General features: G+C 40.2%; 1 protein-coding gene and 1 long non-coding RNA gene across 6 annotated transcripts in view; one reads left to right on the top strand and one right to left on the bottom strand.

Annotated features, from left to right (window-relative positions):
* Positions 1 to 2,728: 2,728 nt before the first annotated feature.
* LOC121890465 overlaps positions 2,729 to 24,521 on the bottom strand; it is a 98,815-nt gene continuing 77,022 nt past the window's right edge. For 2 of the 4 annotated variants that reach the window (XR_006093800.1, XR_006093801.1), the window contains exons 7-12: positions 6,191 to 6,336; positions 5,895 to 6,018; positions 5,590 to 5,718; positions 5,387 to 5,459; positions 4,816 to 4,905; positions 2,729 to 4,010 (exon numbers count right to left, since the gene is read on the bottom strand). This is a non-coding gene — a long non-coding RNA (uncharacterized LOC121890465). Of the gene's footprint in view, positions 4,011 to 4,815; positions 4,906 to 5,386; positions 5,460 to 5,589; positions 5,719 to 5,894; positions 6,019 to 6,190; positions 6,337 to 8,747; positions 8,829 to 10,074; positions 10,169 to 12,125; positions 12,226 to 24,521 lie in introns of those variants that run through there. The other 2 variants (XR_006093799.1, XR_006093802.1) reach the window with 2 other exon arrangements.
* On the top strand, positions 5,974 to 8,750 carry LOC121890463. Of its 2 annotated transcripts, XM_042402747.1 has the most exons (4): positions 5,974 to 6,057; positions 7,185 to 7,286; positions 7,609 to 7,673; positions 7,755 to 8,750. In XM_042402747.1, the coding sequence occupies exons 1-4, from the start codon at positions 6,031 to 6,033 to the stop codon at positions 8,179 to 8,181; spliced, it is 621 nt and encodes a 206-aa protein (XP_042258681.1). In that variant the 5' UTR covers positions 5,974 to 6,030; the 3' UTR covers positions 8,182 to 8,750. The 2 variants fall into 2 exon arrangements, 1 of the variants encoding a protein (XP_042258681.1); XR_006093798.1 differs by lacking the exons at positions 5,974 to 6,057; positions 7,185 to 7,286 and having other exon boundaries at positions 7,380 to 7,673; positions 7,771 to 8,750.

Genomic DNA, 24,521 nt, shown 5'->3' with positions numbered 1-24,521 from the left:
AAAATGATTTTTTGCTAATAAATCACTATACATATTCTCCGATTGTTGTGGGAGGGAGGTTGGTGGGGGGGGTTTGTTGTCTGATGCAATACCTGTGCGGACAGACATGAATAATAGTTCTTAATGTCACTTCAGTTCCAGCAGCCATACAGGCAGTAAACTTGGGGGCTTTCAGCACTCCGTATGTTTCTTGTGTTTCGAATGACAAGGAGAGATTTGCTATCACTACAACTGGGCCAGTGTAAGAGAGACAGCTAATAGCTTGATCATCTCCTTTCTATAATGCAGGGCTTTTCACTTTTTGACTGGAATACTGTACAACGGGTTCTGCTAAATGTTGTTGTAATGCGCCGTAAAGGGACAGACGGCTTAAATCACCAACTGTAGTTAACTAATCCTTTGTACTTGTTGAAAAAGCGGAAAAAATGTCTTGTATCAATGTTCATAGGCTATACAAGTCAGTAGCACAGAAGTTGACAGAGGTCTCCCAGCAACACTGGCTCTCAAATGTAAGTCAACAGAAAAATGGAAAAATACGAACAATAGCTGCAGTATTGTCATAGTTTATATGCACTAACACAGAAGGTGAGGAGAATTCACAATTCATTTCTGTGAGAAGAAAAGAACTCTGACTTTTAATTGGTAATTTGTTGAATAGGAGAGTAATAGGCGGAGGCCAAACCAATATAATAATGAGGTCAAATTTTATGTAATTTAATCAAAGTGTTTCAATTAGTTACAATAGAAGATGGATATGCTTAGTAGAGATTTATGTTTGAATTATACTTATTAAATGAAGATATTAAGATATAACAGTTGAACTTGTCCGTTTTATGTTCTTGCTATATTTTTTGATGTATGAGTTTGTGAGTGTTTGTTTTGTCAAGGATTAGATGTGTTGTGTTTGTGTGAAGTGTATATAAAGATTGAATTAAATCTCTAAAAATAACATGTCTTTTACTCATCTGTCACAGCTGCGACTCTGCTACCTATCTATTTCCTACTTGTGACTGGTTCATATGGAAGATCAATAAGTGATGGTATTTCTTTCCCTGGAAAAAGTATCCAGAACACTTTGTACATTCAGTTTATACTAGAATAGAAATGTCAAATAGATGCATTTTTTTGGACAAACGTATAGTTTTCGTACCTAACATGTATTCAGACCGGCTGTTATGAAAGAAAGAATCATTCTAATATAAAGCAAGCACTGTTTTTACAAAGACTAGACAAATGTCTCATTCACCAAGTCACATATCATACGGATTTCTTGTAAAGAAGAAAAGACCATGAACAGTAAAATGTTCCCTTTCTCCGATTGAATGGATTCATGGAATTCACTGTTTCACAAGAAGACAAAAATGTCAGAGTGCCTCCGCACAGAAACAAGTTAATAAGTGAAGAGGGCAAAAACACCTTCAGGCTACTTGGGTCACAAAGGCTGATGATCCACAAACCTAATTTGGCTTGGCAAACCTAATCGTTCAAAATTGATCGAATACAGAGTCTACTGGAGGCCTTTAACCGGTTTATTGCGAGACAAGGGAGAAACAGTGATTGGCATTGTTATTCAAACCACAGAAAAATTGTTGTCTTCCAATCGCATTTAAGCAGAAGGATGTCAATTGCCCACAGGGTTGAGCGCGTGATGATGTTAAGGTGACCATTATTGCCCCACTGGAAAAGATTGCTCTATGTTCTTTTGATGGTCAAGTGCTCTTCAGCGGTAGCAATCATATCTCATCACATACACATACAACGGTACACACAGTTAAACCTGTACAAACACACACACACGCACACATACAAGCATATACAGAAGGACCTGCAGATACGCACATCCTCATTTACACACATATCATGCCTGGAGTCGAGTGGAGAGGAAAAGAGATGTGTCAGAGAATAGAGTTAGGCCACAGAGTGTAGACAGTGAATACTAATAAGAGGTGAGCCGGGATCAGACCACAGGGCTCAGGTCAAAGGTCACATCTTATTTGTTATTTGTTATTCCCTAATATCCAAAGCAATTGACTGAAAACTGATTTATGCTTATAGTTAAGTCACAAGGGAGTAGTTCTGGGTGCGATTTGTGAAATGTTTCTGAAACGTTTTTATTCATGGAAATAAATCAGAACCCCAGTGGGCCTATACAGACTATGAAGACTATTAGGCTAGTTCTTGCAGCTGTTACAGTAACATTTAGAAAATAATTATGAATTTAAATAAAACATTTACGAAACTTAAACTTGACCACTGCATTTGCAGGAATATTTTAATCCTTTTTTTTTTTTTTTTTAATTGAATTCATCAAGTTGCGCAATATTTTTACCCTCAGCAATGTGAAGTCAAGTTCATGCCTTGTCTTTTCTTCATCTGGATATAAAGGGGATTTGATCATATACAACAAAACAAAAGATTAAATGCTAATTTAACAAAGCAGAATTAAATCCCCAATGCTCCTTTCAGTACTGTGGATAGCACGACTCAGCCAGATGTGCCAAAACACTTTGTCATTCTTGCAAGTCGCTGTTTAATTCAGCTCTGTGCGCAGCAAGCTTCAATACTGAATAGAAAATAATCACAACATGCAATAGCACAATATGCTGTCATCATAAAAATAAATAGGCTGCAGCGTATGCCTGCTTTTCACACTAAGAAAACTGTTTTGATGACGGACTTCTCTCTTCTTCTTATGCTTTCCTGTGGAGGAGTCATCCACGGCATGTCACCCCTCTTTTACCCACATCTCTGCAAATCTCTGAGTAGGGAAGGAGCCACCTGGTCCATTTACTGCATCATCATGTAGCCTAGATGCAGTGTCATCTCTACTGTCACACCAGCACTGACAGTCAAAGTCCATTTCTGATTTTATTGTTGTTTGCACTATAGACTGTTCCTAACATTGCAGCACTTAGATTTTTGTTAAATAGTTTATTTTTATTTTAGACATTTTATATGGTGTATGAGAGAAGCAGCATATATCACTATGAGGAGGATAGAAATAACTCAGCAGAGGCAGGGATATATAGACCAGAGGGGGGGAATTCCCAACCCCCCCCCCCCCAGCAAATCACACCCTGGACTCGTTACATGTAATGTTCTGGTAAAGTTTTCAACAGGAAGTTGTTATTTTTTTGTCCCTAGAATGTTCTGGGATAATGTTCTCTAAAACACTATTTGGTGATAACCCTCTTAAAATGTTCAGTGATAACATTGTTAGAACATTATGCTCTAACATCCTGAAAATGTTTTCAGCAGCATGCTTTTTAATGTTCCCAGAATGTTATTACATTATTCAAATGCTTTGTGTTAATGTGTCATTAAAATATTTCACCATTAATTAACATGAACAATAACATTATGACACAACATTCCTGTAACTCTTCCACTGGTCTGACCACTGTGGTCACTAGGATGACTGATTTACTGAACTATTCAAATAGGACTATTAACACATGTAAAAGGTTGATAATACATCAATATTCAAAAGCCTCATTACTTTTTTATTCATTTATTTATTTATTTTGGGTGTGTGTGTGTGTGTATGAAAAAGTAAGTAAGTAAGTAAAAAGTCAAGACTAGGCTTATAATCTAATAAATAAAAATTACACACTTAAATGTGGTACAGTCAACCTCTGCACCATAAACTAAACATACATTATCGGGGGAGGATATAAACCTTGTACTTTTCTCTCACTTCATTTCCTCCACTCAACATTTTGCTACTACAGAAACCTGGCAAAGCCCCTGAACAAATGCACTTTTTATGTTTAATTTTTGGCATCATGATACAAATCAATAAAATGATAAAAAAGAGAAAAAAAAGCACTCTGATCTGATGATGGTGTGTTTGTGTAGGTGAGAGGTGACTGTGTTCATGTTGTATATTTGTTGATTTAATCAGAGTCTGCAGACTGACAACAGTGAGGGGCTTCTGTTCCCTTCAGGTGCTGAAGCATTGATGGACTTTCATTGTCCTCAGTCACGGATGGTCTGCGTGCATCATCCACCTGCATTATGACAAAAATATTAATTAAAATCAGAATAATTTCTGATTTAGAAGTCTTCTTTTTTAAAGCTGTGACGAGCAGCTAGTACAAATCACTGTTGGTGGGTTCTTCTATGTGAAATCTCAAATCTGAAGGGTGCAATAATGATTTGTGCCACAACACCTACAATAGTGGACACTGTTGCCTTTCATATACGCTGCAACCTCACACAAACCTACAATAGCAATTGTGGATGTTAAAACAACAGGATAGCATCTGGACTAAGGTAAATAATCCCTCACAAATTCTACATTATAATGATTTATTTATTTTAACAACTAAAAAAAAGACAGATAATGAACCTGGTCAAGGCAGCTTTGATGTCAATTTTTCTGACAAAGGAGTAGTTTCTTTGGTTTTGACAAATGAAAAATTTGATTTGAAAACATACATTATCATCTCCAGAGTCACCAAATGCAATTTATACCTTGTAACTTCACAGCTAAGTGAACTACAATGACACTGTAAACTCACTCAGCTTCACTCCAAACTAAAAACTGCACTGCACCATTGCTCACATTCTTATTTGTTGTGTATCAATATGCTTGAATATCATTTCAGTGGAACTAGAATTCATACAGTACTATCCCAAACGCAAGCCTGCTGTGCATCATAACTCACACATGCCACCTCTATGCAAACATGCAATATCTGCTCACAGCTTATGAATTAGGTACTTGTTTTTTTTTTTTGTTTTGTTTTTTTATTTGTCAAAAGGAAAATGGGGTGACATCAGATTTTTTTTTAACAAATGCTTAACACTGACCTGAGTCCCTCTGTGCCGAGCATATTTCTGCTTGTCTACACAGGTTTCAACTGTCTTCTGTAGTATCTTGGGGTGTTTTTTGCGGCAGGCCTTAAGAAAGACAAAGAGGAGAAATAAGAACTGAAGAACTAGAAAAAGCTTAATTCTTGCTTCAGCAGAATTAGATAGTTGAAGTATTTTAAGCAATACTTTATGTAGCTCAAGTAGTACCTAAAGTTAAAAGCTAAAGCTAAAGTAGTATTTGAAATACTTGAAGCAGTCATGGCTGATCACTTCTTCATTAATCAACAAGTGCCAAAAATGCTAACAATGTATTTGGCTTATCAGCTTACAAGCAAAATGCACTGTTAGCATTTTTGCACTTGTGGATTAATCAGGGAAGTGGAAGTAATCAGCCCTAATGTGTGCAGTGAAAACTTCTACTTTTGGATTATCATTTGGAGTGGGCTACTGGCTTATAGCCCAATCCAAAATAAATGCAAACCTGAATAAACCTTATCATTTTTTTTACCAGTCTAACACTTCATTTCACTTTTAAATGAATAGGAGTATTTTAAATATCTAATCTCACCTCTAAGTGGGTACTGTGGGTACCGTCTGATCCAAGTCACTGTAGTAGGACAGCTGCTGGGTAAAGATGTTCTCTAAAAAAGGATGTCATTATTAAAGTTAACAAAGAGTTTTCACCTCATATTTTAACCTAATGGAGACATTTCTCATCAAAATACCATACAGTGACAAGAATTACTGATAGGATTTGAAGAAACAACCCACCTATCATCTTATGCAGCAGCTGGCTGTTGCTTTTTCAAACAACACACACACATCTAAAATTTTGGCAATGTCAGAAAGGAAGTTCTCATAGATAATTTCTCCAAACACAGCTGGGGTGAAGAAGTTTTCCTGAGGGAAGAGAAGCACACGCAGTGCAACAGGTGATCATGTATATCAAGGCTTTGTTCTTGGAATTGGCAGTGACATTACTATTACTGGAAAATACAGAAAAATCCCAAGCAAGTGTCTCCTCTAAGAAGCCAAATTGGAGCATCACTTGACTGATATCCGGTTTCTCATTCTACCTTTGATTCAGAGCGCTGCGTTTTGGCCACCGCCAGGGAGGACGGCAAGGCGGAGGTCGAGGCTGCGAGGAGCATGATGCAAGTATAAGTCTAGGCACCTCTGCAGGGACTCATCAAACATCGCCTGGTGGGAAAGATGGACCACAGCAGAGAAGTGAAGACTGTGAGTAACAGGCTCCTGGCCGCTGAATCTACAGTGTATTTACATTTTTATAGCTTTGGTAGACTATTGTAGAGGAAGGAAAAGAGAGGAAAAAAGGTCTCAGCAACATTTTCAAATGTCGACAGTCCCTCACCTGACACCAAAACTTGTCATGAGGCAGTATGAGCAGCCCATCCAAGTCCTTTATGATGAATCTGGCATGTTCCAAATGGTGGGAGAGCTATCTTCTGGCAGGGGCTTATAAGGCACTAAATGCAGCTCTCCCTACCTTTCCAGGTGCTGGGGTGGAAAAGAAATCACAGGGTTTGACTCTAATAGAGCTGCCGCGGTTACCACATTACCACGGTAACGCAATCACGTCACATCCACCACAGCGTCGAGCTGATCACCGATTCACCACTGAGTGAGCAGCTCAAGTAAGAGGATATTAGTTATTCTCTCAGACTTGACATAAAGAATGACGTGTCCGCCGAATGCCAACCAATATTCCCGCTGCAGAGTCGGCCTCTCAATGACAACACTGGAATACAAAGACATTTAGACTGTAGAGGCTATAAAAATAGACTATTACAAGAATAAATGTATTCAGTTTTTTTCCTGGAAATACATCTGAAAAAGAGGGGTCATCTCATATTCAGAATTGTCTAGACTGCTACACAGAGTGTTGCATTATGGGTTATTTGTACCGTTAATGTTGCTAAGCTAGGGAGTGTCTTAAAGGTTCTATATGTAGGAATCAGAAATTCCTTCTCATTAGTGACACCGGTGGCCGGTGCAGTCAGCATCCTGTTGCTCACGCTTGCGAGTGCGAGACTATTGCAAGTGATGTCTTTTCCCTCACTTACACTTCTTATAATAACATAAAAGATCTCTAATGTCGTGTTTTGCACCATGTTTCTGCAAAGCATCGCTCACCCCCAGTCAGTCAGCCCTTCCCCCCTCTGCTTTACATGCACACCCTCACACAAACACACACAGAGGCTCCTGCTGTGCTGTGGCCAATGGCCGACAAGAGCCAATCTGCACCACCCAACCCGCAAAAATATGCGTTAATCAACTACCCAAACCAGATCTGACCTGCAAACTGCCAACTTTTTTTTTCCACCAATCGTGTTTACTAAACACAGGTAGGTTCAGCAAGCTGTGGCCGGACAGGAACATGCTGCAGTTTTATTGTGAAATGTGTGTTTATTACCACCTTTGGAATACCAACAGAAAAAACAAATACGGTAAGCTATATTCTTCTATTGTTTTGATGCTTGTTTTCTGCTCCTTTGTTGAGGCAATAATGTTTTAGCTGTGTGTGTACGGTGTTTTGTTGTAAAATGTGTGGTGGTTGACGGAGGCAGCTAGCTGTCTCATCAGCTGGAGAGCTAATACCTGCAGGGTGTTTCTACTCAGATAGCACTGGTTTTGTTGCAATAGATGCCGGTTGTTTCTTGATGTTAGTGGGAGAGAGGTAAGGCACTTTGGAGCGCGCGAAAACGCCACATCCATTGGATTTTCGTGGAAAATCTGGCCCAGGTCCTTCACATTGAAATCAGTCCACAGGCTGACCTTCAGACCTTTTCATCACTGCAGAGGAGTGCCGAAATCGCTACCTTTTCCCCAGAGAGGTAAATATATATATTGATTTATTGTATTGGACTAGGTGGGTGTTCTTCAAATTGTTACTGTTACTGTCTGTGTCAATGTAGTGTTCTGTCCTTACAGAAATCAAAGATGGTGGATGGAGTCGAGATCTCTGTGCATATCATTGGAGACGCTGCCCGCCCATTGAAGCAACGGTTGATGAAAGGATTCCCCCAGCATCAACTTTCGCAAGAACAAACCCACTTCACCCACGCCCTAAGCTCAGCCAGGGTGGCCATTGAGAATTCCTTTGGGCGACTGAAAGGACGTTGGAGATGCTTAATGAAGAGGAATGGCACTGACCTTAATCTAATGCCCAATTTTGTCACTGCCTGTTGCATTTTGCATAATGTACATGAAATACAGAAAGATAGCTTTTTGCCAGAGTGGAACATTGAGGTGGATCAACCAGAGGGTCTGGGTCAACCACATGCTGTGGTGTATAAGGAAGAGAGACCTAACACTGCCCAGCTCTGTGCAACACTATCATAGACAATCTAACAGCAGTGTTATCAGAGTGAACAGTGTCGATGCTGTATCAGGATGCCTTTTGAGTCATAATTATTAGTTATGCTGTGTTTCTGTAGCAAATGTGATCAACTTTGTCTTGTGTTTTGTAAAGCATTTATTTATAGAAAAAGGCAAATACCTATAAAATACCTATCAAATAAGTTTTCCCTTATAACAAAGGTCTCAGCCAGTATTCAAGTGTCCAAATATAGAACAATTATAAAACAACAGAAGAGTGACGAAGTATTCCAGTGCTCAAGATATACAACAAAAAACTGAAGTACTGAAATATATGAAATGTATATAAAATACAAAATATGAATTATCAGTTCAACACAAAGTAGAACAGTGTGCAAGTAGAAAAAATGTAATACTAAAGTACTATTCAAGTATTATATTGCAACACAAACTGACATTTGACACAAATCCTGTCAGTGTGAAAAGACTTTTATACAGTTATACTATAACTGCCTGTAGGTAGTGTGCTCATCATGTTTCGTTTGAGTGCTTGAATAAGCTGATTGAGACTGATAAAGTTTTGTTCATACTGGCTCTGTTCATACTGGTATATGGCATGTGGTGGTCGCTGTGGAGTCTGTGGTGCAGGGCCTGGGAGCCTGGAAAACAGCAGCTCGAAGAGTGAACATCTGCATGCGTGCATCGTCGTGTCCTGCTGCAGCTCTGTCTATCTCCTTCAGCTTTGCCATGGTGGTAGTTATTGCAGCAGAAGCTTGTTCCATCCTCATCCTCTTGGATGCAACACTGTAGCCTGATAATAATAATCATTATTATTATGCAAGAGCTGGGAGAACATGAAGATGACGAGAACACTGCTGAAGAACTAGTCCCTAAAGAACTAGAGAGCCTAACGAGGTTGGCTAGTGCAGAGTTGCCAAATATATTTTGGCAAAGCTCATAGAATGGCCCATCCCACTTCTGCTCTTGTGGTTGTTAATGTCAAAATATTTTTTCTTCAGCGCCTTTAATTTGTTTATTACTTTCCTTGGGCTTTGAGCAATGCCTCTTTCACTCAGCACTTTCGATATGTCGTTGTATATCACAGTGTCCCTCACAGTGCCAGTAACTTGTCTCTGTGTTTCCTCTTCCCCTTGAATCAGGAGAAGTTCTCTCACCTTGCTGTCTTGTCAGTGTTGCATCTTGCACGATACAAAAAACAAAATCGCTGGTGCACATTGTTCCCATAGACTGTAAAAAAAACAATAATGTTCTTCCTGGCTATTTATGCGCCGACATCCGGAACTTCATCGCGCGTCATAGCATCGTGCCAGAAAAGAGGCAAAAATTAGCGCGCGCACCCGGGTGTCATATTTACATCACTGCAGAGCGGAGCTGTAGCTGATAAATACCTGTGACTACTGCAGTCATTTCCCACTTTCCCACTGAAGTCAAAAGCCAGATGTTAGTGGGTGTTGGTGGGTTTTTTGTCCAGTGTGAAAAGGGCTTTAGAGTCAGTAAGCCTTAAAGGTGTTTCGTTAGTTTTTGAAGGCTCGTGTAACGTGTTTTTCTGCCATGGAAGAGATAAATTCATAACGAGTGAAAAGTTTTCTTCCAAAAACAGGTGTTGGTAAAGGGGGTGGGGGGTCATCTTATAATCAGGGTTGCCTTATATTTGGGCCAATACAGTATTTAGGAACCAATTATTTTATATTTTATAAGGTTTAAATTATTTTTTATGGCGGTTACTGCAATGTTTGTATGGCCTCGCTAATTTGTGCGGTAAAAAAATCAATACTGCGGAAGCTTTAGATTCTAATAAACTGGTCCTCATGAGAAGTAACTCAGGCTATTCCTGGCGCACCACAAGCTGCTGTTGAGGTGTACTTCTCTGTAACAACAGGAGCAGAGCTGACTCACCAGTGCAAGCAGTGTGTGCTCCTTTCCCAGCGGGCCAGACTCAGTCACCTGCTGCTCACCCAGTGGCACGCACTGGCATCTCCTCAAATTATTTCTGAAAAATCATACCAAAAAGAAGACATTTAAAATAGATTTTTGTACACAGGTGTAGTACACTCAGTCATGGTTTAACAATAAGGCTTGCACGATTGCCCGGGACAAGTAAAATGCCACGTCGGGCTAGTAAATCTAGCAACTCACTTGCTCAATCATACAATCAATGTTACGATCATTTTTTCATCATTGTCGTATCATAAATTACGTTTTCATTCTCTGGCACACATCAGCATAGCCCCCTCCCCTTGCACGTATTGGAGAATATTGGCACGCGCCGTTAGCCAATCAAGAATTGAGTAGGCTAGTAGTGTGATGCGTGAAACAAACATCCCTCAGGATTATGTGAGCACTGTCAAATAAAGGAATCAGTGGAGCATGTAGCCTAATTTTTCACTGCCATGAATACTCTTCAGAACAAGACACATTAAACAGATCAAGAAATCAGGAAGCTTGGAGTGGAAGAAATGAGTCTAAAAAATGTATTTGCCATCAGGTTAGAGAGTCTGTTCCATTATTTGAAAGAAACTGGGCTGATCAATAGCATTTAGTATTCAGTGAAATATAGGGGCTGTGTCATACTATTTTCAGTATGCAAGAATGTTTGTTGCTTTGCATCTATGACACTGTGTCTTTGTTCTGTTTCATTTACTTAAATAAAGATTAAACATGACAATTAACTTTAGTCTTTGTTTTATTTGATAACCGCTAATAAATAAAACTATTTGTATAGGCGCAAGTAAAAATTGACTTCAGCCAAGTAGATTTCTGACCTACTTGCCCGACCGGGGCAAGTGAAACAAAACATTAATGTTGAACCCTGCTCAGTTGGCAGTTTATTAGGTACACCTAGCTGAAGCCAATGCAGTGCAATACAACATTTTATTTTATGGTCATTTAGGCAGTAGTTTGTGATGCTGTTGAATTGTATTGTATGATACTACTACAACTACCACCTCCAAAATCCACTTATTTAAAACTGTTTCAACAAAAACTGAACATTTTAACTAGGTTAGGTGGATCTAATAAACTAGTAAATGAGTGTACTGTCAATTCAAAACACTGTTGTATTATTGTACAGATGTTACTGTCAGATTGTGTTCAGCATCTGTATGAGAAAGATAAAAACTATCAAGGACATTGGCTTGTCACATTTTAATAGTAATCATTTGGGACATTTTATTATCCTTTTCCCTAATTATGACAGTCATGAAGGTGTCAACTAGCCCCAGTTTGTACCTCTCATGTACTGTCATACATTTGGGTCACAGAGTCACCCCACTGTGCATCAGAACTCAAACATGCAACATCTACGCAAACCTGCAATAATAAAATGGGTAAATATAGCTGATAGTAGTAATAAGTTACTGATAATTACAACTTTTAAAGGTTGGCACATCCACGGCTCGCTGCTGCTCTTATTGTCTAAAGGCTGAATCCTGTTCTCCCCTGCTGCTGTGGAAACCGACCCGGCGGGGGCTATTAAAGTTTTACCCGATGTAATCCAGTGTCCGACTGAACAGAAATTAACATTTAAGAAAGCACAAAGATGGTCCAGTTAGAGGGAGAAAGCCAGGGCAGGGATGGATCACAAAGAGGGTAAAACCAGCACCGTCAAATCACACCTCTAGAGCCCTGGCCACACACACACACACACACACACACACATGTATGGAGAGAGAAGTGTGCTGCATTACAAAAAAGAAAGATAAACTTTTCCCCTGAGATGTAAACGCGCCCTGCAGACATGCTCCAAAAATCCAATTTAACTCTGCTGCTCAGTAAAATGTGCTAGCTAGGCTAACACTGACAAGCTAATGTTGGCGCTAGCACTAGCTGCTAGCGGAAACCTAGCTTCTTCAGCTTAACGTTACGTTGCAACTTATTAGCTCGACTAAACTTCAGTAAAACATGCATTTCTGTATTATCCCAATAAATTATAATTACTTAATACTTACCCAGTTCAATGTGTATCTGGGTCTCCATCGCTCTCTGTTTTGATCTAAATGTAGGTTGTCCGCCTTTTTTCACCACCCCCGCCCTTCTCCTCTTCCATGCCCAATCACCTGCAAGTATTTTGACTTTTGAATTTTGAGTGACCAATCAGTCAAAACAAGCCACTCCGGTAGTCTGTATCCTGTATGTGTGTGTGTGTGTGTGTGTGAGCGGGAAAATCTTGTACATTTTTATGGATACATTTTATATTAAAGAGCAGTAAAGTCATAAGTTATTTGTATGACATATTTTAAACATATTTATATTCATATAAATATATTTAAGTTGTTGAACAGCAATGATTGTGTTCAAAAATGTTTAGAAAGTATAATTTAGGTGTAGTATACACAACACACGTTTTCATTGATATAGGCCTATAATTCCCTACTTGCTGCAGTGTGATCTTATTTTCATGGCTGTATTAGGGCTATTTGTGGTCCGAAACAGAGGTCCATCTTGGGCTTAATATGGGCCAAATCAGACAGACTACAGCCCAATTTTCAATAACTATATTTAGGCTGAATAAAGGTCACGATGGCCCAACCAGATTTAGCCCAAAAAACAACATCCATGGACATCAGGTGCTTGGTGGGATAGATATAGATAGTCTGAGTGTGTGTGTGTGTGTGTGTTTGTGTTTGTGTGTGTGTGTGTATGTGTGTGTTCAACCAAACAACTTTTTTTTTTCATCATTTGGGTTAACTCAATATTATAGTCCTAAGAAAAAAGTGGGTATTCTATAAATGTGGGCTAGCTGGTGGGCTTATAGTCACCAGTTTGCACCTAATTCCCAACATACACCAACCACACAGAATGTGCATGAAGAGCTGCTGGACGCTCTGCCCAGCGGGGTTGTTGCATGCTTCCTGCACACATCTCCAGTGCACTCATTCTAACGTCGCACACAGTACTTTATTTTTCAGTATCTCATAACTAGGGAACCCCTAGGACTAGTTCCCTCAAATTCATTACATTTGTATCAAATTAGTCTACTAAATTCCCTTGAATTATTAAATCTTTCAAATTATTAAATTGTACCTACCAATTACTCAAATGATTCAACTACATTGCGTCTACTAGTCAACATGGATCATCTGAATAGAGTTTGACACATCAATCTCTCCAGCCACATCACGCCAAAACTATTGCCTTTGGTCTACTTATCAGAATATTTATGCCAGAATATGACTTAACAGCTCTTACAAACCTCCTTTAGAAAATCTGGCATTTATGTGATTGACAGAACAGTGCTTTAAAGCTCAATGACACACATTTACCACATCGTCGAGACGTCTAGTCTTAATTGGAGAGACTGCAGAGTCTCCTGTACATTGTTTCTTCGTTATCATGTAACATTTTATAAAAGTAACCCAGTGGGTGAAGGTAATCAAAATGCACATCCAGTAAGTGAGGTGCTGGGCTGAGAGAAAGTAATCAAGAGACCATGAAAAAACCTGCACACTTTTATTGTGCAAACAATGTTTTGATCCCAAAAGGGATCTTCATCAGGTCTCAAAGACACTGTACACAAACCACCCCTATACATAAGATCAGGACATACATTCGATCTGATGGACTAATGATGAGGACAACTCAGTGGCTCAGAGAGAGCCACACACTATTCCAGCCAATCAGCAGGGGGTGTTTGTGCTAGTGCACAGGACAGGGGGAAGTCATCAGAGCAGCTGTCTGTGTGAGGACATGACAGTCTGCGGACATGACAGTCTGCTGTCTCCAGCACCCGTTGAATGGTAAGGAGGGCTGGCGATTGGACAGAGAGAGGCCATGGCCATTTCACATAGAAAGTGTTTTCTCACCGAACAGATATGTGTATTCAACTTATTAACCATATCAATGAATCAATAAATACAAACACTGTTGATTTCTTCCTGCAGAGCCGACATGCAAACTATTTTGGTTCAGTAAATCTCGGCTGTCAGTCAGCCTGATGAAGGCAGTTTGGGCGGCCACTGTCCTCTCAGCTCCCCAGGAGGTGCAGCTGACAGACAGCTGCCCCTGTTACAGAGACGCTGAACGTAGGTTGAGGGAGGAGTGTGGAGGCCGCAGAGAGGCGGAGAGTGCGGATGGACTGTTGTGCTCACATGAGACGAAATTCTTTTTGTGCTCGTGATGAAGTGTGAGAGGTACATTCGCAACTGTACAGCTGACCCATCGCTTTGGATTCCGCCATATTTCTCTTTTGGTCGTTGCCTAATAATCATCAATCTTTCTCCAGAATGACTGACTCTACATTTAACGAATCGTCAGCTAAAGTTGGGAGGTTGCAATTAGCTACATGGTATGTGACTTAGGCAACTACAGTAGGCCACGGGAATGCCCCAAGATCTGTTTTTTACTGACCAAAAAAATAATCCTCTGTCTAACAGAAAACATTTTATATTACTGTATTATAAGAAGAGAGTATGGCTAAACAGAGAAAACACTGAGGAGCATCTACACAAACCTAAGCATAATCATTAGAAACCTTCTACAAAAGACTGATTAGTGCCCAGACTAATCATTCTTCAACTCTTCAAGTTTCCAATTACACCAAGCAGCCTTTCTAATTATTAAATGCTATAATAACTATGGTACTTATGGTAATGAGATGCTCCGTTTTTTAAGAAATTCTACTACGTCAAATTCAGAAGTGGATGTTCAAAAGCATGAATGATTCTTTTCTTAAACACATATGAATTTTGCAAGCAAAGGTCTTACCTGAAGTCATTACTTTAATAAGCACCTCATACTGTGCTTAACTTTCATGCTGACAATCATTTTGTCAGAAAAGGGTTTTTAAATGGCGAGTAAATGAATGAACAAAACTCATTGCACTCCTGGCTTTTAAAGTCAACTTGACAGCTGCTGGTGGTGTGAGGCTAAGTGAAGGTAGATATTAAGTGGGTGACACGGTCAATGCTGCTTGGTTATTTTGAAAAGACACTGAAAAAGAAACTACAGGCTATGGCAGATCTACAAGTCATGGGAGGAACTCGATATGTCTAAACTTGACGACATGGAGAATCAAATGAGAAGGAACAACTTACTTGTGGACGGCATCGCTGATGAATAGGGAACGAGCTGGGAAACTTCTGAAACAAGATTAAAATCATGCTGGAGAAAAACCTAGGCCTAAGAAGTGAGTGCATGGAGATTGAGCACACACACAGAAGTGGCAAAATGGCCAACCCAGACCAACTGTAGTTAAATCTCTTCGTTTTAAAGACAGACAGTCCATCCTCTCTGTAGCGAGAAGGCTCAAAGGAACTAACATCTTTTTAAGTGAAGACTTTTCAGACATAATGAAAAAAAGAAGTAGAGACCTTTTCTAAGCCCTGAGAAGCCAGAGAAAGAGGAGACAAAGCCAGTCTGAGGTATGACAAACTGGTTATTCAGCTAAGGGGTCAGACCCAGGCTAACTGAATGGACCTGCTTTGCTTTTAACTTGGGTGGACAGTGTTTTAAATATGGCTGTATGAACAATGTCTATGGGTTTACTTAAGAAAGGCTTAAGGATCACACATCTTAACATCTGTGGTCTGTTCAAGATCTGTTCAAGTTCAAGACCTCTTGATACTTCTCAGCAGTGATAATATAATGTATATGTAATTGTAATCTCAGAAACACATTTAGATATCTCAGTCAATGATTCTGATGTAGCCATACCTGGTTATAGTATTTTTAGACATGACAGAAATAAGCATGGGGGAGGTGTTGTCATATATGTACAAAACCACATCCTAGATAAGGTCAGAAATGATCTGATGAATCCAGTTATAGAAGCCTTTTGGCTTCAAATTCACCTACCTCACATCAAACCAGTACTTATCAGTTGTTGTTATAGAGCCCTTAGCTCTAATGTACAATACACTGATGGTATATGTGCTATGCTTCAGAAAGCAACAGATGCAGACAGATGGATATACTTTCTGGGGGACCTTAACGTTGACTGGCTTTCTTCATCCTGTGCTCGGAGAGATTACAAGTTGTAATGAATGTATGTAATTTTACTCAGATGCTGAACATGCCTACCGGGGTGAGCTCTAACATATCTGGAGTTATATCTACCGCATACATTGACCACATTTACACTAATGCCAGTGAACTCTACTCTAAGGCCGTATCCATCCCTGTTGGTTTTAGTGACCACAATATTGTAGCTATAGCAAGAAAAACTAAAGTACCGAAGGCTGGGCTAAGGTCTTATAAATCCTTTTGCAAAGAAAAATTTGTTAAAGACATAAAAAATCTACAGAGAGACAGAGTTTGCACAGTGAAAGACACAGATATTGCACTTCGCATTTTCTTTTGAGATGTTACAGATTGTTGCAGACAAGCATGTACCAACAAAAAAATTCACTGTGAGAAGTACTTTGGCCCCGTGGCTCGATGAGGAATTGAAAACATGCATGGCTCACCGGGATGAAATGAAACGTGCTGCAATAAAATCGGGAGATTCTATTAAATACCGTGAACTTAGAAACAAGGTCTCAAAAATGAACAGACTGAAAAAAAGATCTTATTATCAAAACAAGATTCATGAACTAAAGCATGATGGGAAGAAATTATGGAACACTTTTAACAACATATTACGTAGGTCTAAAGCGAATAACCTTTCCTTCAGAGTCAGATGGTGCATTCATTACAAAACCCCTTGAAATTGCTAATTATTTTAACGACTTCTTTATGAAAAGGTTGACAGTCTAAGAGATAATATGAATAACTCAAATGTTGGACTATCTCTAATTGAAGAATTTATCATGAAAAACAAAGATTGTAGATTTGACTTTGAACCAGTACAACTAGAGGAGGTAAAAAACTTCTAATCTCAGTAAAAAATGATAAACAGTCTGGACTGAATAACCTTGATGGTAAATTAATAAGAATATAGCTGATTACATTGCTGAACCAATATGTCACATTTTTAACCTTAGCCTGAAGCAAAATGTTTTCCTTCAAGCATGGAAAGTTGCCAGAATCATTCCAGTATCTAAGAACAGTAGAATTGCCTTCATTGGGGTGAACAGCAGACTTATTAGTATTCGTCCTGATCTTAGTAAATTTATGGAGAGATTAGTCTTCTATCAAATTTTTAACTATTTCTCTGTCAGTAGCCTTGATTCTGAGTTTCAGCATGCCTACAAAGATGGCCACTCAACCATTTAGTGGCATCTAGTAGAACAGACTTGCAGAAATGGAATAAAATATTCACAAGTATATTTTAATTAGTGCATAATCACCTGAAAACAAGAAATGTGTTTTCGTTACCTTAGAATGAGCCCTTTATATCTACATAGGAAGCAGGTCCTCTTCCACGGAGGCACACCATGTTGCACCGCCATGTTTCTACAGTAGCCCAGAACGGACAAACCAAACACTGGCTCTAGAGAGAGCCTTTCGTGTTTTTCGCGAGTTCCTACACATTCGGAAGGAGAAGGTGAGGGGAGGGGTATTCAGTTGGTTGCAATCTGCAACCTCACTGCTAGATGCCAGTAAATCCTACACACTGGTCCTTTAATACAGATGACTGATAACTGGTTGAGTCAAATAGATGATAAAAGAAATGTTGGAGCTGTCTTGCTTGACTTCAGTGCTGCTTTTGATGTAACTGACCATGAACAACTTCTGAAAAAACTTTCGGCATGTGGTTTCAGTGCAAATGCTGTCAGCTGGATGAAAGGCTACCTGACTAACAAAATGCAATGTCTTAGATCTTGGATATCGTAATATTGTGAAATGGCATGGATGTTGTCTTCTCTTGGTTTTAAAGGCTGCATTACAGTAAAGTGATGTAATTTTCTGAACTTACCAGACTGTCCTAGCTGTTCTATTATTTGCCTTCATCATGTCTACATCTAGTTATTGTATCCACATTACAGATGATTGATGATCAAAAATCTCATTGTGTGAATATTTTGTGAAGGCACCAATAGTCATCCTTACAATAATGTCGAAATATCAATATGGAGGTATTTGGTCAAAAATATTGTGATATTTGATTTTGGCCATATCACCCAGCCCTACCTTTTGAAGATGAGAGGGTTCTGTGTGGTAAGGGGTGATCTGGGTTTTTTTTTTATGTGTGGACCCCAGAAGAATAGTTGCTACCCTGGTGGTTAACTGACAGGTAGGAAAAAAAACAGACAACAGGTGGAAAGATGGGTAAACACAGCTCTAATGGAGCTTATTGTGGATGTAGTCAGAAAGGTGATGCTCTGTGGCCCACAGGGAGCAGACAGCAGGCCTGACCTTCCAATTCTACATACAGCGCAGCCACTCTCATGCTGTAATTACCTGTCACCCTTTGAGCGTGTGTGTATCGGTGTGTGTTTAGAAGGAAGGGGTGTGGTAGGAGACAGCACTTGCACTTGACCCAACAAGCAACACAACCCTGTGTTTCTCATAAATTACATGAAAAAAGCATCAACGGACCCGTGCACCTACCTGAGACCCTGACTCCCCTGGCCTCTCCCTTTCTGCCTCCCAGTAATTACCTGTGGGCCTATGGAGGGGTGGGGACCATTGTGTCCTGCCTGCAGAGCACTCAGGGAAATGTGGGATTGATGCGCACTCAGCGACCTCTCTGATTGGGGTTAACAGCAGCCTCATTTGCATGAGGAGATGGGGCTTTCATTAACTACAGTAGCAAGACCTCAGGTGCAAAACACACATACCTGCACACATGAACACACACATTACACACACACACGGAGAGGGTAAATTATTTAACCTTTCAAAAGACACAAGGTACTCCTGTTTGTTTTTTTGGTGTGTATCAAAAGTATCATCACATTTATCATCATGACTGAACTTTTACAAGCCAAAATATCCCCAAAACGTTGTGAGCACATTTACAAAAATGCTAATGATAGTAAAGATTTTTGCTGAGTCAGTAAAAAGTGTGCATTGTTCAAAGACTTTTCTGAGGATAGATTTAAAGATTGTTAAGTGAAGAGAAAACTAAAAAAGAAAAAAAAGAAAAAATAAAGGTTGGTCGTGCAAGAAGGCATTAAAATTGTTAATTAGTCAGTTGTGGTAGTAACAAAAGAAGACATTGTAAAAACATTTTTGAAGTAGTTTTTGAGTAGTTAACTTCTGAAGCAGAACCTAATTTTTCCAGGAATAAACTACATGAATTCCAGTCTTGGAGTAGAACACAAAAACAAACAATTATAGATCTTGTTAAAAGTGTCCTTCAAGACACTGAACCCTATTTGCTTTGTAAGTCATTCCTTGGCTAAAGGACAAACTATTAGTGGACATTAACCAAAAGTGTTTTTGTCCAGCAGCATGAAATAACGATAAGACTCATTACTCCCTGGCCCATATTCTCTGTTCTGGAAATGACCTCAACCCCAGTAAAATGCCCATTTTTCTGCTTGAGTTCTGCATCTTTGATTAGTTGTGGAAAAATTCAGCATTCAACATTGACATTCTCCCATGTCATCCAATCTTTGCAAGGCCTTACTCAGCCATGCGCAAAATTATGCCCAATTACATCTCCTTGCACCAATTAACAGAAGCAAAACTGGTGAGTTTAGCACAGGTACAGTAAGACATGACAATTCCCACAATACAGAACAAATAGTTTTTCATCTTATCCAGAAAGATCTCTCACAGGGTCGGTGCAGCTCTAGCAAAAAAATGGTTCTGAAATAGGTCTGGCAACACAAGACTGTCCCTTTGTCAACTGTTTGATTTATCAATAAGTTTCTTGATAATTCTACATCATACAAACACACACAGAGAGGGCATGCCAGACAATTTACAACTGAAGACAGCTCAGAGCAGATCTGAAATGGAGTCACGCAACAAAGTGGACACTTCACTCAGTGACACCTACAAATGCTCTCCCTCTGTCTCTCTCTCTCTCTGTCTCTCTCTCTCTCTCTCTCTCTCTCACACACACATACTCACACACTCTGTCCTGTGCTGTCATGTATAATTCAGCGTGTGGCCGGGCGGGCAGATGCCTCATCCCCAGGGGGTCCCATCATGCCTTTGCTAGGATGAAACATTTAACAGCACAGGACAAAATGGAACACGCTCAACGAATAAACAGGAAGGGTTTCTGGAAGAACACACACACACACACACTACATTCACAGTCTCACTATCACATGGTTACTTCAAGACACACACAAACGCTCAATCAAAATTTTCCCAAGATTTAAAAGAGAAACTTAACGTGTGAGCTTTTTTTGTGAAATCATTTTTGCCTACGTTTCAATCACACTACATGATATTTCTGAGTTTCTACAGTTCTGTACGAAAACATCTTTTATCATCATGACCTCCAAGCCCTAATGTGCACACGCCCACTTGCAGAGAAGGGCACAGAGACACTGGTTCTCCTTTTAAGGCTGTGACACTTAGTGAAAACAAATGGCCACTTGGCTGCACACACACACACACACACACACACACACACACACACAAACACACCAGAAGTGGGTCGTTAAATGAGTCACCCAACAACTGTAAGAGTGCTTTTATGCCAGCATAAGTGAATAACTGTAGAGAAACGACAATATTGCCGCATAATATCAATATCATGTTCCATAATTCAGCACATGATGGGGCAAAGAAGAGGAAGCTGTGTCTGTGTGTGAAAGCTCATATGCTTCTGTACGTGTGTTTTTGTGTGTGTGTGAATGCATGCCTGTGCTTGATGGAGCAAAGAGGAAGAAATTCTGTAAGTGTGAGCAGATGCTGGTCCTTTGAGTATGCATGTGTGTGTGTGAGAGAGAGAGAGAGAGAGCCTAAGAAGGCCTGGAGCGAGGCCAGGCCGGCTGTAGACTGTGAATATTAATGTGTTATAACCTTGACACAGGAGGAGCTGCTCCTGCTGGAGAGGAGCCTCCTCTGATGACATCAGACAAGAAGACATTAACTCCTACCTGATGTAACACACTGAGGCACGAATCCTCACTCTACTCCTCTCCTCTCATCTCCTCTTCCTCCCTCTTCAACCTCTTCTTCCCCTCCGTTACCTCCCACCACCTCTCTCCTCTCTCCTCCTCCGTTCTAATCCTTGTCGCCCTCCCTTTTATGTAATTTAACCTTGTCCCTTCAAACATCACGCCCTCCGCCTCTTCTCATCCCCACTTCTCAATTCAGTCTTTCCCCAACTCCATCCCCTTCCTCTCTTCTCCGTTTCCTCCCTCATCTCCCAACTCTCCAATCTTCTAATCTAGCCTTGTCACCTCACATCTCACGTCGTCAACCTCCTCTCCTCTTCTCTCCTCTCCACCTCTTCTATTCTCCCTCACCTCTCACCACCTCGCTCCTCTCGTCTTGTCCACCTCTCCTCAGCTCTCCCTTCACTCCCTTTCTCCTCTCTTCCCTCTTCCACTCGCCTCTCTCTGCACCTGCATCTCACACCTCATGTCCTGCTCTCCTCTCTCCTCACATTTTTGCCATTCAGCTCCCATTCTTCTTCTTTCCCTCCTTCTTTCGTGATTGTCTATGATTCTGGCTGGTACTACTACATTCTTCCCTTTCTGTCTCTTTGTCTCTCTTTCTCCCATTCTCTCTCTCTCTCTTTCTCTCCCTCCTCCCCCCGAATTCTCTCTCTCTCTCTCTCTCCCTCTTTCAGCTCACTGCCAGGCTAACACAGCCCAAACTGTTCAGCTGCAACTGTTCCAAGCCCAATAATTACAGCTTGTCAGAAAGAATTAATTTTCTCATTTCTCATAAAGACGTGTAAAAAATTACCATGTTATTATAACGCCGCCACTCTCTGGAGGCACCAACAAAAAACAAATTTAATTTCGGAAATTCTTCCCTCGCACATTAAATTAAACACATAAATAAGAGTTTAGGAATTGGGGGGAGGTTGTGGGGGGCGGGGGGGGGGGAGCATATGTTCGTTAGGCCGGCCCCAGCTCTGGGTAATGGCCGTCGTAATGTTTTGATGGGCCCGGCTATTGGTAAGCACCAACACATTTGCATGATCACCGTCGCGGCAGGCAAGTGAGCTGCCAATTAGCTCTCATACAGCTCTGGACAGTGTTGGGAGAGAGAGGGGACAGGGGATCTGTTCAGCACCGGAAACACACAGCGAGATATGGAAGAGAGCTAATTAACAACCATGTATGGAGAATAGCATATTTACTGCAGGGAGATGCTCTAAAGCATGTGCGGCTTTTAACAGAGGATAATATCTATTACTTTTAAGGAAATGTTTATAACTGACAGTACAGCAAGGCTTTGGGTTCAGTGGTTCAAATAATGATAACAAAAAAAAAAAACAGCAACAGAATTGCAGGGCTGCAGACCATGTGTGATGATGCAATAAAATCTACGTTTTGTGTTTTTTTTATTTAATGTTACAGTTTTATTACTGCCTTCTTGCTTTGCTCATTTTGCTCTGTAAAGGCTCCATAGGTAATTACTCGGGTTATGAGCATCATTAGTGGGCATAGACCAACGCGGAGGAGAATGGAGTAGCTTTTACAGAAGAAATTATTTCTTCTTTGAAACATCATGATGAAATCTTCCCGCATCTGACTGGACAAATACAATACATTACAACTGGTTTCTGAAAACACAATGCTGCTCATTGTCATCATCATGGAGGTCTGGTCTCTCCAAATTTGAGAGGTAAAAAGATGAAGAAAAAAAAAATCTGTTCATTTTTCACTAATCTTTGTGTTTGCTTGTGAAATGCCGGACAGTTTTAGCTCTTCTGGCCTCTAAAAAACTCTTGAATAAAACGGTCTGAGAAGAACAAAATCAGTGTTTGGTTGAATTGCTCACAAGTCATGAGCTGTGATGTAGGGTCACAAGAAGACGACGCTTCATTTTAAGAGGACACAAGCAATAAAAATTGAGAACCACTTAAATACCCTCTAGTATTGGTTAATGGTTAGCAGAAGCTGAGCTTATAGGATTTAGGCTGGCATTAGGAGGGTAATGAATGCAGCTGTAAAGTGCAGATGACAATTTGTATTCTGTTGTAACCTGCAAAATGTAAAATTCCCTTATCATAAATGGCATAACTATGAAATTTAAAATTTTGCATGCATGCTTTCATTAGAGTTCCTTTTCCTTTCACCATTGTGTTTTATTGGATTTCAAGCTGTGATCACACAATTCAGGAAATGGATGATTAATACCTTGTTCTCAATCTTTTTGTTTGAGGCTATGTAGCAACTGTTTCTGCATTCCTTTGTGGCGGATGACAAAAATGTAAAATATTTAGATTTTTAATGCAATAATTTAAGTAACTGCTGCTGGTATTTGCCAACATCATCTAATTATCCAATCCTGCTAGCATCCACAAATAGAAAATGAAAGTTTTTATTACACAATGAAGTGCTGCACAACTCAAATTAACAAGAGAGCAAACTGAAACTGGCTCAAAGGCAGACAGTGTATTGTTGGCCAAAAGTGATAAACTTTAAGACAAGGCAGAGGATGTGATGGGTGAGTGGTACTGATACATCAATTGATTAGACTTTCTGATGTCGTTTGGAGATTATCAATCATGGAAGCAGAATACTTAAAGAGTGAGGTCAGAGACATTAAAAAAAAACTCATGAAACTGATGCAGAAGACCAGCCCCTCTCACTCTGACGGGGGAACTCCCACAACGAAACAAACTCACCCAAACACAGATGAACGGGGTGTCCCCTCCAACTCTCTGGCGCAGCAAAGACAAGGACTTTCCCTGCCTGCAGCATAGGACACACACACACACAATCCCAGGCACACACACAGAAAAAGGTCATCCCTGTTTGACACACACACACACACACAGTGGGCAGACTCATGGCTGATCTGACAGGGCTGTGACAAACACTCATACATCTATACACATATACACACACTCACACACACATGCCTGGGTCAGTGTAGCCAGTGCCAGTTAAATCTCCTCAGCAGAGCAGTGATGAGGCCGCAATCTGTGATCTTGACACTGCCTTGACACACACTGTCTGGACTTCTTCACACACATAAACACACACAAACACACACACATATACACAAAGAGCATGCAGACACTATCAGTTGATCCTCTATTTCATGGTCATTTGTTTAGTATCTGGGTTTGTTATCTCTACCCTCCTCTGACTCCAGGCCTTGTTCTCTATACAGCCGTAACCGCTGCTTTTTGTTGTCCCAGCTAAGCACGCCATGCCATCGTTTTTTTTTTCCTGATGTGCCACAACATTTACAGAAAGTCACCAGTCAAATTCATTTCCTACCAAAGTTTTTAGATGAGCAAAACTCCCCAAGATAGAAACACATGACCGTGCAGAAGATTAGCGCTCGTGCTGCTAAAAGACCTATAAGAAACGGACAAATCTATCAGCGTGGCTGTCGGTAAACTTTTATATGTAAAGACTGAGTTT

Source organism: Thunnus maccoyii, chromosome 23, assembly GCF_910596095.1.
Source record: "Thunnus maccoyii chromosome 23, fThuMac1.1, whole genome shotgun sequence".
Lineage (NCBI taxonomy): Eukaryota > Metazoa > Chordata > Actinopteri > Scombriformes > Scombridae > Thunnus > Thunnus maccoyii.
This window is presented reverse-complemented; position numbering and strand designations above follow the sequence as displayed.